The sequence below is a fragment of the Bolinopsis microptera genome, chromosome 4, assembly GCF_026151205.1.
Source record: "Bolinopsis microptera isolate Bmic1 chromosome 4, MBARI_Bmic_1.0, whole genome shotgun sequence".
Lineage (NCBI taxonomy): Eukaryota > Metazoa > Ctenophora > Tentaculata > Lobata > Bolinopsidae > Bolinopsis > Bolinopsis microptera.
The window spans coordinates 1,310,980-1,327,323 of NC_087075.1; the positions used below are offsets into that span (position 1 = coordinate 1,310,980).

At 34.4% G+C, this 16,344-nt stretch overlaps 1 protein-coding gene across 1 annotated transcript in view; it reads left to right on the forward strand.

Annotated features, from left to right (window-relative positions):
* Positions 1–16,344, forward strand: part of LOC134813879 (dynein axonemal heavy chain 14-like) — a 54,300-nt gene that overhangs the window by 17,970 nt on the left and 19,986 nt on the right. The window contains exons 7-10 of the mRNA XM_063821773.1: positions 5,774–5,913; positions 7,362–7,514; positions 9,481–9,668; positions 9,827–9,911. Of these exons, the coding sequence (XP_063677843.1) occupies positions 5,774–5,913; positions 7,362–7,514; positions 9,481–9,668; positions 9,827–9,911 (566 nt within the window). The remainder of the gene's footprint in view (positions 1–5,773; positions 5,914–7,361; positions 7,515–9,480; positions 9,669–9,826; positions 9,912–16,344) is intronic.

The following is a 16,344-nucleotide window of genomic DNA, read 5'->3' on the forward strand; positions in this document are numbered from 1 at the left end:
AAACCTACCAGCGGTGAGCTATCCCCTAGTCCTACCGTAAGCTATTAGTAAACCTACCAGCGGTGAGCTATCCTCTAGTCCTACCGTAAGCTCTATCATCAACTGGAATGTCAATGTGAGGAAAGCTACTTAAGCAGAGATTTAGGAACACTAAGGTGGTGGGAAGCCCAGATTGGTTTAGGTTTATTAGTATTTCAGTTCATTGTTTATTACGGAGTATTCTAAAATACCAGGTTACTAGGTTACCAGGTTACCAGGTTACCAGGTTACTAGGTTACTAGGTTACCAGATTGGTTAAGGTTTATTAGTATTTCAGTTCATTGTTAATTTCTGAGTATTCTAAAATAAACCTCTTCTAAAAATGAAACTCTTCTTCACAAACAAAGACTCATTTGTATAAAAAACAGATATTTGAATGAATAAAATATAAAAACTTGCAAGCACACACAAACATTTTTGTAATATTTATGTATAAGTTAAAATTTGAAAACGGCATAATTTCTGCTGATTGAGGAGCACTACCCGGAGGCATTCTCGCGCATGCGCTCACCCAATCCTCTGTTGGGGGCTGTTCACTTGACAGAGATACTGGCTGGCACTTCCAACATGTTTCACTTCACCACTACTACACTTGACAGAGATACTGGCTGGCACTTCCAACATGTTTCACTTCACCACTACTACACTTGACAGAGATACTGGCTGGCACTTCCAACATGTTTCACTTCACCACTACTACTCAACCAAACATCATGCAATCAATTCTGTTTGAGATTTAAATAATGTAATGTTCAAAATTATATTTTAAATGTCCAAAAAAATTTAAATTTAAATTTAGCCATAAGCAATACAGAAAAACTAGGACATGACATAATAATATGACAATGTTTTGTGTGATGGTACGTTAGTAGTATAACTGTATACACTAGTAGTGACTACTTGTCTGCTTGTTAGTCCTGGTAACCATGGTAACTAGATAAACAACACCTGGTAACCATGGTAACTAGATAAACAACACCTGGTAGCCATGGTAACTAGATAAACAACACCTGGTAACCATGGTAACTAGATAAACAACACATGGTAACCATGGTAACTAGATAAACAACACCTGGTAACCATGGTAACTAGAAAAACAACACCTGGTAACCATGGTAACTAGATAAACAACACCTGGTAACCATGGTAACTAGATAAACAACACCTGGTAACCATGGTAACTAGATAAACAACACCTGGTAACCATGGTAACTAGATAAACAACACCTGGTAACCATGGTAACTAGATAAACAACACCTGGTAACCATGGTAACTAGATAAACAACACCTGGTAACCATGGTAACTAGATAAACAACACGACAACCGTTTGGAGGAAGAGTGGAGCGATGAGAACTGTTGCGCAGTTCTTATCACTCACCTCGCTTACTGAGCCTTCTTCAAGAATATCGGTAACATTGTACTTGGCATTGTCATCAATAACTTCATCTTCGACGTCGTTTACATCTTCATCAACAACTTCGCTATCATCTACTTGTTCATCATCTACTTGTTCATCATCTACTTGTTCATCATCTACTTGCTCATCAGTATCTTGACGTTTGCTGACATTGTCATCCACAACTTCACCTTCGTTTACAAGAGCTCCTTCGTTATCTTTTACATCAATCTCTTCTCCGTTATTTTCATCTTGATCTAGTCCACGGTACAATGTGGCTTCCTCCATTGTCATATCATTGCACAAGTCAGTCTCGCACACTCTCTCATTGCAGCGTATCTCCGAGTACAACTCCCTATCAGCCCTCCTCTGCGCGCACGTGTGGTCGCACCCCTTGTAGTACACGTGCACGTGCTCGTCTGACTGAGGTATGTTGTATTTGTGTACTGAGTTCCCCTCCACACACACCCCTCCTTCAAAACACTGACGAGCTTTGTCTGCGCTCAGGCAGTCTGTTGATTCAGCGTATATTAGGGACACGTTTACCGTCCATTTCTCACAGTGGTAGCAGAGCAGGGAGGAGGAGGAGGAGAGAGAAGTGAGCAATAGCAGCGTGCTGGAAACATAACCCTGCATCCTTCCTGCAGACAAGACAAGAATTTAGTATATTTAGTGCTGGAAACATACCCCTGCATCCTTCTAAATCTGCAGACATGAATTTAGTAATGACAGGAATTGAATAAATAATCAGTATAGATGGCTTGTTACACGAAATTAGTCACTCAATGAAATAGAGATAATTTGCATGAACACACACTTAATCAAGGTGAAATTGAAAGCACCCTAATTTAATGCATTCACAAGTTAAGTCAAATTAATTAAGTTGTTTTGGGCGTAATTACTGTTATTGTACTTATTAATAATATTAATATAATACACGTGCACATTGTGTAATTAGTAATGTGTAATTAGTAATGTTAACTGTCAATGTCAACTGTTATGAGAGCGGACAAAAGAACACTGAAATCTAGCAATGAGGATATCTCGCGGGCAATAGTAATAAGTTGTATAACACAATAGTAACAATAGTAACAATACTTGTTTTGGTGCCAGAAACCAGGTAGGCAGAGAAATGCTGCAGGAATGTGCTTTTAACAATATATATATCTATATCCTTGGAGCCAGGTAGATAACAATATAATATAATATATCTATATAATCTAACAATCTAGCAGGGTACTAACCTTGGAGCCAGGTAGCTAAACGTTACTATTCAGATATAATCTCCTACTAGCTCTTAATGAATTATTTAGATGAATAGTTAATAGTTAATAGTTGATGGTGGTCATTGAGCACAGATCACAGAGTCCTGTGTAAGTACTACAGAGTACATCTCAATAGTAATTAGGATTAGTTAAATGGAGGAATAGTACAGAGGGTACAGGTTAGTACCTGTACCCTCCTACCTACTAACCACCCGATAAAGACAAAACCTTTTTCTTAATTAGTAGTTAGCTTAATTTCGTGTAATGAGATGAATGATAGTTCAGATAGTTTTGGTGCCGGCTTGTATTTTAGCCATCGCTGGGCGATAGTTTCTGGATTCTATTCTTCTAAACCACACGTTACAAAATTTTCGAACAATACTTTTCGAATTTAAAAAACATTTCTACTGAATTGTACAACACATGTTAACAGGGTAAAACACATGTTAACAGGGTAAAACACATGTTAACAGGTAAAAACACATGTTAACAGGGTAAAACACATGTTAACAGGGTAAAACACATGTTAACAGGGTAAAACACATGTTAACAGGGTAAAACACATGTTAACAGGGTAAAACACATCATGTTAACAGGGTAATACACATGTTAACAGGGTAAAACACATGTTAACAGGGTAAAACACAACATGTTAACAGGGTAAAACACATGTTAACAGGGTAAAACATATGTTAACAGGGTAAAACACATGTTAACAGGGTAAAACATATGTTAACAGGGTAAAACACGTGTTAACAGGGTAAAACACATGGTTAACCAGGGTAAAACACATGTTAACAGGGTAAAACACATGTTAACAGGGTAAAACACATGTTAACAGGGTACAAACACATGTTACAGGGTAAAACACATGTTAACAGGGTAAAACAAATGTTAACAGGGTAAAACACATGTTAACAGGGTAAAACACATGTTAACAGGGTAAAACACATGTTAACAGGGTAAAACACATGTTAACAGGGTAAACACATGTTAACAGGGACAAAACACATGTTAACAGGGTAAAACACATGTTAACAGGGTAAAACACATGTTAACAGGTAAAACACATGTTAACAGGGTAAAACACGTGTTAACAGGGTAAAAACACATGTTAACAGGGTTAAAACACATGTTAACAGGTGTAAAACACATGTTAACAGGGTTAAAAACACATGTTAACAGGGTAAAACACATGTTAACAGGGTAAAACACATGTTAACAGGGTAAAACACATGTTAACAGGGTAAAACACATGTTAACAGGGTAAAACACATGTTAACAGGGTAAAACACATGTTAACAGGGTAAAACACATGTTAACAGGGTAAAACACATGTTAACAGGACAAAACACATGTTAACAGGGTTAAACACATGTTAACAGGGTAAAACACATGTTAACAGGGTAAAACACATGTTAACAGGGTAAAACACATGTTAACAGGGTAAAACACATGTTAACAGGGTAAAACACATGTTAACAGGGTAAAAACACGTGTTTACAGGGTAAAACACATGTTAACAGGTAAAACACGTGTTAACAGGGTAAAACACATGTTAACAGGGTAAAACACATGTTAACAGGGTAAAACACATGTTAACAGGGTAAAACACATGTTAACAGGGGTAAAAACACATGTTAACAGGGTAAAACACATGTTAACAGGGTAAAGAAACATGTTAACAGGGTAAAAACACATGTTAACAGGGTAAAACACATGTTAACAGGGTAAAACACATGTTAACAGGGTAAAACACATGTTAACAGGGTAAAACACATTGTTAACAGGGTAAAACACATGTTAACAGGGTAAAACACATGTTAACAGGGTAAAACACATGATAACAGGGTAAAACACATTGTTAACAGGGTAAAACACATGTTAACAGGGTAAAACACATGTTAACAGGGTAAAACACATGTTAACAGGGTAAAACACATGTTAACAGGGTAAACACACATGTTAACAGGGTAAAACACATGTTAACAGGGTAAAACACATGTTAACAGGGTACAACACATGTTAACAGGGTACAACCATGTTAACAGGGTAAAAACACATGTTAACAGGGTAAAACACATGTTAACAGGGTAAAACACATGTTAACAGGGTAAAACACATGTTAACAGGGTAAAACACATGTTAACAGGGTAAAACACATGTTAACAGGGTAAAACACATGTTAACAGGGTAAAACACATGTTAACAGGGTAAAACACATGTTAACAGGGTAAAACACATGTTAACAGGGTAAAAACACATGTTAACAGGGTAAAACACATGTTAACAGGGTAAAACACATTTAACAGGGTAAAACACATGTTAACAGGGTAAAACACATGTTAACAGGGTAAAACCGATACCAAATCTTATTACGAGACGAAGTCCGAAGTCCGAATAATGATCGTAAACCAGCTAACTTGGTTTTGTAACCATACTTTCATTCTACAGAACGTCACAAACAACGTCAACACAACTTAGTCAAGTCAACACAACTACGCGTACTTATCCTCAGTAATTTGCAAATCTCTCCTAATCTGTGAGATAAGATCCTCATGACCTGAAACAAACACACAAAACCACAGTTACAAGAGATAATGGCTGGAGCGGTAACAAGCTGGGAAATGCTTGCTTTAGTTAGATTACCACCCTAACCATGACAATCATTTTAATAATCATGAACAGTCATTATCCTCGCTTCTCTCCTCATGTTTTACTGTAAAATTTATTGGAAAATACTGTAAGTTGTGATGCTAATTCCATGATAATTGAGATCTGGTGACCTGTTCTGACCAACCCTCTGAGTGCATGCCATCTAACGGGACGTCATTTCCGCTTAATCTAACCGATTTCGCGGTCCATTATACCTGGTTCATCAGAATGAGCGGCTTATTTTAAACCGCACAACGACTTGGATTATTATACGAGACAGATAATCTACATCCGTACTGACAGTTTAATAGTTATTAATAGTATATAATATACAGTATACCATACTTCTTTATACTATTATGATAAACTAGTACAATAAGATGGAAGATATGACAGTTATCTTATCTTATCCCCAGTACCTGGGTCCAGAACTCCTACGAGACTCTAGTGAGAACACTGAGGGAGCTGAACACGAGGTGTCCCCTGTCTAACAGGAAGAGTGCTGCTCTACAGAGCCTGCTCTTACAGTTCCTCGCTCAGAGGGACAGACTTAATGGTAACTTAACCTCACCACTCTTAACCTCACAACCCTTACAACCTCACAACCCTTAACCTCACAACCCTTAACCTTACAACCCTTAACCTCACAACCCTTAACCTCACAACCCTTAACCTCACAACCCTTAACCTTAAAACCCTTAACCTTACAACCCTTAACCTCACAACCCTTAACCTTACAACCCTTAACCTCACAACCCTTAACCTCACAACCCTTAACCTTACAACCCTTAACCTCACAACCCTTAACCTCACAACCCTTAACCTTACAACCCTTAACCTTACAACCCTTAACCTCACAACCCTTAACCTCACAACCCTTAACCTCACAACCCTTAACCTTACAACCCTTAACCTTACAACCCTTAACCTTACAACCCTTAACCTCACAACCCTTAACCTTACAACCCTTAACCTTACAACCCTTAACCTCACAACCCTTAACCTCACAACCCTTAACCTCACAACCCTTAACCTCACAACCCTTAACCTTACAACCCTTAACCTCACAACCCTTAACCTCACAACCCTTAACCTTACAACCCTTAACCTTACAACCCTTAACCTCACAACCCTTAACCTCACAACCCTTAACCTTACAACCCTTAACCTCACAACCCTTAACCTCACAACCCTTAACCTTACAACCCTTAACCTTACAACCCTTAACCTCACAACCCTTAACCTCACAACCCTTAACCTCACAACCCTTAACCTTACAACCCTTAACCTTACAACCCTTAACCTCACAACCCTTAACCTCACAACCCTTAACCTCACAACCCTTAACCTTACAACCCTTAACCTTACAACCCTTAACCTTACAACCCTTAACCTTACAACCCTTAACCTTACAACCCTTAACCTTACAACCCTTAACCTTACAACCCTTAACCTTACAACCCTTAACCTTACAACCCTTAACCTTACAACCCTTAACCTCACAACCCTTAACCTAATAACCCTTAACCTCACAACCCTTAACCTTACAACCCTTAACCTTAAAACCCTTAACCTCACAACCCTTAACCTCACAATCCTTAACCTCACAACCCTTACAACCTCACAACCCTTAACCTCACAACCCTTAACCTCACAACCCTTAACCTCACAACCCTTAACCTCACAACCCTTACAACCTCACTACCATTTCATAACTAAAGGATTGTATAACTAGCAATCATATTCCGTGTATTATAGTAAATCACTAAAAATTCTATCTTTTCAAGATTGCAACAGAAGCCTAGATGTAATTGTAAACTACAGAAAAGAATCTTTAAATAACTTCCACCTCACTTCCTCTGTAACCTAAAATAACCTAAAGTAACCTCTGTAACCTAAAGTAACCTAAAGTAACCTAAAGTAACCTAAAGTAACCTCTGTAACCTAAAATAACCTTAAGTAACCTCTGTAACCTCTGTAACCTAAAATAACCTCTGTCTCCAGCTCTACGAACAGTTGAAGTACTCTCCCCGACCTCGTTTGCTGTGTTGGCAGTCCCCAAGTTCACTATCTCCCCTCAGCTGGGTAGGTTCGACTGGCTGAGTTCCATGTTACCTGCCAATATCAACAAGTCCTCTCCACGCATCGATATCACAGGTAACTGGGAGGAGAAGATGGGAAGAGGGGAAGAGGGGGAGAGGGGGAGAGGGGGAGAGGGGGAGAGGGGGAGAGGGGGAGAGGGGGAGAGGGGGAGAGGGGGAGAGGGGGAGAGGGGGAGAGGGGGAGAGGGGGAGAGGGTGAGGGGGGAGGGGGAGAGGGGGAGAGGGGGGGAGAGGGGGGAGAGGGGGAGGGGGGGGAGGGGGGCATTTAGTGCGACTTGTTTTACTCCAGAAAAACTTTATCCGTTTAAACCTGGTCGTGCCGGGGGGTATGCAACGACCATTAATGTCAGTAGATGGAATTTTGTCAAAACTGACATTGTCATTAATGGTCATTAATGGTCATTAATGGTCATTAATGGTCATTAATGGTCATTAAATAATTGAAATTCTTTCTGAACTATCTTGGAAGCAACATGTCCAAGAAATTTACAATTATGATCACTTTGTATCACTTCTATAAAGTTTCTCACAGCCCTAGCCCCCTACATCGATTGCCAGAGTCTCGTTTGAGAAAACGAATTAATATTCGCCTAATAGAGGCTCGGACCTCGGTTTCGGAATGAGTGCCAAGCACCATTCTGTTATACGTTGGTAACTTGTCTTGTCTGTTTGCTTGTTTGCATTTGACTTAGTATAAATGCTTGTTTGCAGTTGACTTAGTATAAATGCTTGTTTACAGTTGACTTAGTATAAATGCTTGTTTGCAGTTGACTTAGTATACATGCTTGTTTGCAGTTTGCGTGGATTTGAATTGTATTGATTTCCTTTATTTGTGTTGATTGCTTTTGATAATTTGGATTTTCAATACCTCCTCACAGTATCTTCTATGCCATCGTAAGACGATATTTGGAAATAAAAGTCGGAGATCGAAATTTTTTGGTACCGGCTGTTTCGAGGGTTCTGTGCCATACCAACCGGGCGGCAAAAATTCTTCTAAGCCCTGTCAACGTCGAACAATTGGAAAGGGCGACTCATTAAGTGCTACCTTTGTTCCAAAAAATGCTAAACGTCCCCTTCGTTGCCTCGGTACCATCTTATCAATGAGTGTCTCTGCTTCAAAAAAGGGCAACTGCAGATCTAGACGAATTCCTGCCGCATCAATTTGTCCCTATCATGATGACAGTGCTCGATTTCGGATTTTGGGTCAAAACTTTAAACTGCCAAAGGCAGAGTATTGAACTGTAGTCTGTAAACGAATTGTTCTATCTAATCCTAGGAAAAGATCAGCTTTTTTGTTGTCCGATTCAGACTGATGACGATGTATTTCATGAAGTGCTAAAGTTGAATAAGTTCATCTACTGTGTAATTACTATATAATCGACTAGCATAATGATTTGGCTAAAATATAAATCTTGATATGACATAAGAACGGGATCGAAGTATTTAATTTTAATACCCGTGTTATTATTATTTTATTATTGATTGTTATTTTACTATTGATACGATCTGATACTCCTAAATTGCCCTTTGAATTATTATTACTGATAACTATAAGTCACTGCACCAACTGTTATCTGGTTTAAATCCCGTGGCCCGCAAAATTTGTTCTTCATTACATTCGAACTTAATAAATGTAATCCCTAACTCACTCGGGAATCCACTCAAGTGATATTCTGGAAGGCCTGCCTAACCACGGAAGATTCTATTCTAAGTTTTCTCTTTCGAATCTCTAATTGTAAATGTAAAATAATAACATATACTTGTAGTTAGTTAACTTAAGGTAGGGTCTAAGTGATGCAGGCGTCCGTCCTTTTCGCTCTAAGAAGTGCCGGAAAAAACATGACCATTAATGTCAGTAGATGAAATTTTGACAAAACTGACATTGTCATTAATGGTCATTAATGGTCATTAATGGTCATTAATGGTCATTAATGGTCGTTGCATACCCCCCGTCGTGCCATTTCACCAAACCAACTAGAAGTGTACTGATGGACCTCAACACAAGTGTGTCTCCCTTGTAGTGAGCCAACTAACCGCTGAAATGACTTACGACTACGAGTACCTTGGCAGATACAGCCGCCTGGTGATAACACCTATCACCGAGAGAGTACAGTTCAGTTTGGTAGCTGCTGTCACCCTCAGGCAAACTCTGGCTATCACAGGACCTTCTAATTCTGGAAAGTTCGAAACTGTCAAGGACTATGCTAATGTGAGTTTTTATCAAAAAAGTAACATTTTTTAACAACTGATAAGAGAATCCTCTATGATTTAAAAAACTTGCAAATTAGCAGAGAGAGAGGAGAGATACATTTCACTCAATGAATGATTATTGAATAATATTATTTAATAATAATGCTAATCTCTCAGATGTTGGGTAGATACTGCGTGGAATACTCGGACACCTTGCAACCTCTCCTACTCTCTCACCTTTTAGCTGGACTCATCCAGACTGGTTAGCAGAGCCATTGTTAATTAGTTAGCTAATTGTTAGTTAGTTAGCTAATTATTAGTTAGTTAGCTAATTGTTAATTAGTTAGCTAATTATTAGTTAGTTAGCTAATTGTTAATTAGTTGGCTAATTGTTAATTAGTTAGCTAATTGTTAATTAGTTAGCTAATTGTTAATTAGTTAGCTAATTGTTAATAAGTTAGCTAATTGCTAATTAGTTAGCTAATTGTTAATTAGTTGGCTAATTGTTAATTAGTTGGCTAATTGTTAATTAGTTGGCTAATTGTTAATTAGTTAGCTAATTGTTAATTAGTTGGCTAATTGTTAATTAGTTGGCTAATTGTTAATTAGTTAGCTAATTGTTAATTAGTTAGCTAATTGTTAATAAGTTAGCTAATTGCTAATTAGTTAGCTAATTGTTAATTAATAAATTAGTCAGCTAGTAACGCTCACTTACAATCCTCAATCAACAACGATTAAACAACTTTAAATCGTTCTCCATTTAATAAGATTACATGTTCTCTATTTAATAAGATTACATGTTACAGGCTCTATTTAATAAGATTACATGTTACAGGCTCTATTTAATAAGATTACATGTTACAGGCTCTATTTAATAAGATTACATGTTACAGGCTCTATTTAATAAGATTACATGTTACAGGCTCTATTTAATAAGATTACATGTTACAGGCTCTATTTAATAAGATTACATGTTACAGGCCCTATTTAATAAGATTACATGTTCTCTATTTAATAAGATTACATGTTACAGGCTCTATTTAATAAGATTACATGTTAATCTTATTAAATAGAGCCTGTAACATGTAATCTTATTAAATAGAGCCTGTAACATGTAATCATATTAAATAGAGCCTGTAACATGTAATCTTATTAAATGGAGCCTGTAATCTTATTAAATAGAGAACATGTAATCTTACATGTTACAGGCTCTATTTAATAAGATTACATGTTACAGGCTCTATTTAATGAGATTACATGTTACAGGCTCTATTTAATGAGATTACATGTTACAGACTCTATTTAATAAGATTACATGTTACAGGCTCTATTTAATAAGATTACATGTTACAGGCTCTATTTAATAAGATTACATGTTACAGGCTCTATTTAATAAGATTACATGTTACAGGCTCTATTTAATAAGATTACATGTTACAGGCTCTATTTAATAAGATTACATGTTACATGTTCTCTATTTAATAAGATTACATGTTACAGGCTCTATTTAATAAGATTACATGTTACAGGCTCTATTTAATAAGATTACATGTTACAGGCTCTATTTAATAAGATTACATGTTACAGGCTCTATTTAATAAGATTACATGTTACAGGCTCTATTTAATAAGATTACATGTTACAGGCTCTATTTAATAAGATTACATGTTACAGGCTCTATTTAATAAGATTACATGTTACAGGCTCTATTTAATAAGATTACATGTTACAGGCTCTATTTAATGAGATTACATGTTACAGGCTCTATTTAATAAGATTACATGTTACAGGCTCTATTTAATGAGATTACATGTTACAGGCTCTATTTAATGAGATTACATGTTACAGACTCTATTTAATAAGATTACATGTTACAGGCTCTATTTAATAAGATTACATGTTACAGGCTCTATTTAATAAGATTACATGTTACAGGCTCTATTTAATAAGATTACATGTTACAGGCTCTATTTAATAAGATTACATGTTACAGGCTCTATTAATAAGATTACATGTTACAGGCTCTATTTAATGAGATTACATGTTACAGGCTCTATTTAATAAGATTACATGTTACAGGCTCTATTTAATAAGATTACATGTTACAGGCCCTATTTAATAAGATTACATGTTCTCTATTTAATAAGATTACATGTTACAGGCTCTATTTAATAAGATTACATGTTACAGGCTCTATTTAATAAGATTACATGTTACAGGCTCTATTTAATAAGATTACATGTTACAGGCTCTATTTAATAAGATTACATGTTACAGGCTCTATTTAATAAGATTACATGTTACAGGCTCTATTTAATAAGATTACATGTTACAGGCTCTATTTAATAAGATTACATGTTACAGGCTCTATTTAATAAGATTACATGTTACAGGCTCTATTTAATAAGATTACATGTCTCTATTAATAAGATTACAGGCTCCATTTAATAAGATTACATGTTACAGGCTCTATTTAATATGATTACATGTTACAGGCTCTATTTAATAAGATTACATGTTACAGGCTCTATTTAATAAGATTACATGTTACAGGCTCTATTTAATAAGATTACATGTTACATGCTCTATTTAATAAGATTACATGTTACAGGCTCTATTTAATAAGATTACATGTTACAGGCTCTATTTAATAAGATTACATGTTACAGGCTCTATTTAATAAGATTACATGTTACAGGCTCTATTTAATAAGATTACATGTTACAGGCTCTATTTAATAAGATTACATGTTACAGGCTCTATTTAATAAGATTACATGTTACAGGCTCTATTTAATAAGATTACATGTTACAGGCTCTATTTAATAAGATTACATGTTACAGGCTCTATTTAATAAGATTACATGTTACAGGCTCTATTTAATAGATTACATGTTACAGGCTCTATTTAATAAGATTACATGTTACAGGCTCTATTTAATAAGATTACATGTTACAGGCTCTATTTAATAAGATTACATGTTACAGGCTCTATTTAATAAGATTACATGTTACAGGCTCTATTTAATAAGATTACATGTTACAGGCTCTATTTAATAAGATTACATGTTACAGGCTCTATTTAATAAGATTACATGTTACAGGCTCTATTTAATAAGATTACATGTTACAGGCTCTATTTAATAAGATTACATGTTACAGGCTCTATTTAATAAGATTACATGTTACAGGCTCTATTTAATAAGATTACATGTTACAGGCTCTATTTAATAAGATTACATGTTACAGGCTCTATTTAATAAGATTACATGTTACAGGCTCTATTTAATAAGATTACATGTTACAGGCTCTATTTAATAAGATTACATGTTACAGGCTCTATTTAATAAGATTACATGTTACAGGCTCTATTTAATAAGATTACATGTTACAGGCTCTATTTAATAAGATTACATGTTACAGGCTCTATTTAATAAGATTACATGTTACAGGCTCTATTTAATAAGATTACATGTTACAGGCTCTATTTAATAAGATTACATGTTACAGGCTCTATTTAATAAGATTACATGTTACAGGCTCTATTTAATAAGATTACATGTTACAGGCTCTATTTAATAAGATTACATGTTACAGGCTCTATTTAATAAGATTACATGTTACAGGCTCTATTTAATAAGATTACATGTTACAGGCTCTATTTAATAAGATTACATGTTACAGGCTCTATTTAATAAGATTACATGTTAAAGGCTCTATTTAATAAGATTACATGTTACAGGCTCTATTTAATAAGATTACATGTTACAGGCTCTATTTAATAAGATTACATGTTACAGGCTCTATTTAATAAGATTACATGTTACAGGCTCTATTTAATAAGATTACATGTTACAGGCTCTATTTAATAAGATTACATGTTACAGGCCCTATTTAATAAGATTACATGTTCAGCTCTATTTAATAAGATTCAGGTCCATTTAATATGATTACATGTTACAGGCTCTATTTAATAAGATTACATGTTACAGGCTCTATTTAATAAGATTACATGTTACAGGCTCTATTTAATAAGATTACATGTTCTCTATTTAATAAGATTACAGGCTCCATTTAATAAGATTACATGTTACAGGCTCTATTTAATATGATTACATGTTACAGGCTCTATTTAATAAGATTACATGTTACAGGCTCTATTTAATAAGATTACATGTTACAGGCTCTATTTAATAAGATTACATGTTACAGGCTCTATTTAATAAGATTACATGTTACAGGCTCTATTTAATAAGATTACATGTTACAGGCTCTATTTAATAAGATTACATGTTACAGGCTCTATTTAATAAGATTACATGTTACAGGCTCTATTTAATAAGATTACATGTTACAGGCTCTATTTAATAAGATTACATGTTACAGGCTCTATTTAATAAGATTACATGTTACAGGCTCTATTTAATAAGATTACATGTTACAGGCTCTATTTAATAAGATTACATGTTACAGGCTCTATTTAATAAGATTACATGTTACAGGCTCTATTTAATAAGATTACATGTTACAGGCTCTATTTAATAAGATTACATGTTACAGGCTGCTGTCTCTATTTAATAAGATTACATGTTACAGGCTCTATTTAATAAGATTACATGTTACAGGCTCTATTTAATAAGATTACATGTTACAGGCTCTATTTAATAAGATTACATGTTACAGGCTCTATTTAATAAGATTACATGTTACAGGCTCTATTTAATAAGATTACATGTTACAGGCTCTATTTAATAAGATTACATGTTACAGGCTCTATTTAATAAGATTACATGTTACAGGCTCTATTTAATAAGATTACATGTTACAGGCTCTATTTAATAAGATTACATGTTACAGGCTCTATTTAATAAGATTACATGTTACAGGCTCTATTTAATAAGATTACATGTTACAGGCTCTATTTAATAAGATTACATGTTACAGGCTCTATTTAATAAGATTACATGTTACAGGCTCTATTTAATAAGATTACATGTTACAGGCTCTATTTAATAAGATTACATGTTACAGGCTCTATTTAATAAGATTACATGTTACAGGCTCTATTTAATAAGATTACATGTTACAGGCTCTATTTAATAAGATTACATGTTACAGGCTCTATTTAAAAGATTACATGTTACAGGCTCTATTTAATAAGATTACATGTTACAGGCTCTATTTAATAAGATTACATGTTACAGGCTCTATTTAATAAGATTACATGTTACAGGCTCTATTTAATAAGATTACATGTTCAGGCTCTATTTAATAAGATTACATGTTACAGGCTCTATTTAATAAGATTACATGTTACAGGCTCTATTTAATAAGATTACATGTTACAGGCTCTATTTAATAAGATTACATGTTACAGGCTCTATTTAATAGATTACATGTTACAGGCTCTATTTAATAAGGATACATGTTACAGGCTCTATTTAATAAGATTACATGTTACAGGCTCTATTTAATAAGATTACATGTTACAGGCTCTATTTAATAAGATTACATGTTACAGGCTCTATTTAATAAGATTACATGTTACAGGCTCTATTTAATAAGATTACATGTTACAGGCTCTATTTAATAAGATTACATGTTACAGGCTCTATTTAATAAGATTACATGTTACAGGCTCTATTTAATAAGATTACATGTTACAGGCTCTATTTATAAGATTAATGTTACAGGCTCTATTAATAAGATTACATGTTACAGGCTCTATTTAATAAGATTACATGTTTACAGGCTCTATTTAATAAGATTACATGTTACAGGCTCTATTTAATAAGATTACATGTTACAGGCTCTATTTAATAAGATTACATGTTACAGGCTCTATTTAATAAGATTACATGTTACAGGCTCTATTTAATAAGATTACATGTTAGGCTCTATTAATAAGATTACATGTTACAGGCTCTATTTAATAAGATTACATTTACAGGCTCTATTTAATAAGATTACATGTTACAGGGCTCTATTTAATAGATTACATGTTACAGGCTCTATTTAATAAGATTACATGTTACAGGCTCTATTTAATAAGATTACATGTTACAGGCTCTATTTAATAAGATTACATGTTACAGGCTCTATTTAATAAGATTACATGTTACAGGCTCTATTTAATAAGATTACATGTTACAGGCTCTATTTAATAAGATTACATGTTACAGGCTCTATTTAATAAGATTACATGTTACAGGCTCTATTTAATAAGATTACATGTTACAGGCTCTATTTAATAAGATTACATGTTACAGGCTCTATTTAATAAGATTACATGTTACAGGCTCTATTTAATAAGATTACATGTTACAGGCTCTATTTAATAAGATTACATGTTACAGGCTCTATTTAATAAGATTACATGTTACAGGCTCTATTTAATAAGATTACATGTTACAGGCTCTATTTAATAAGATTACATGTTACAGGCTCTATTTAATAAGATTACATGTTACAGGCTCTATTTAATAAGATTACATGTTACAGGCTCTATTTAATAAGATTACATGTTACAGGCTCTATTTAATAAGATTACATGTTACAGGCTCTATTTAATAAGATTACATGTTACAGGCTCTATTTAATAAGATTACATGTTACAGGCTCTATTTAATAAGATTACATGTTACAGGCTCTATTTAATAAGATTACATGTTACAGACTCTATTTAATAAGATTACA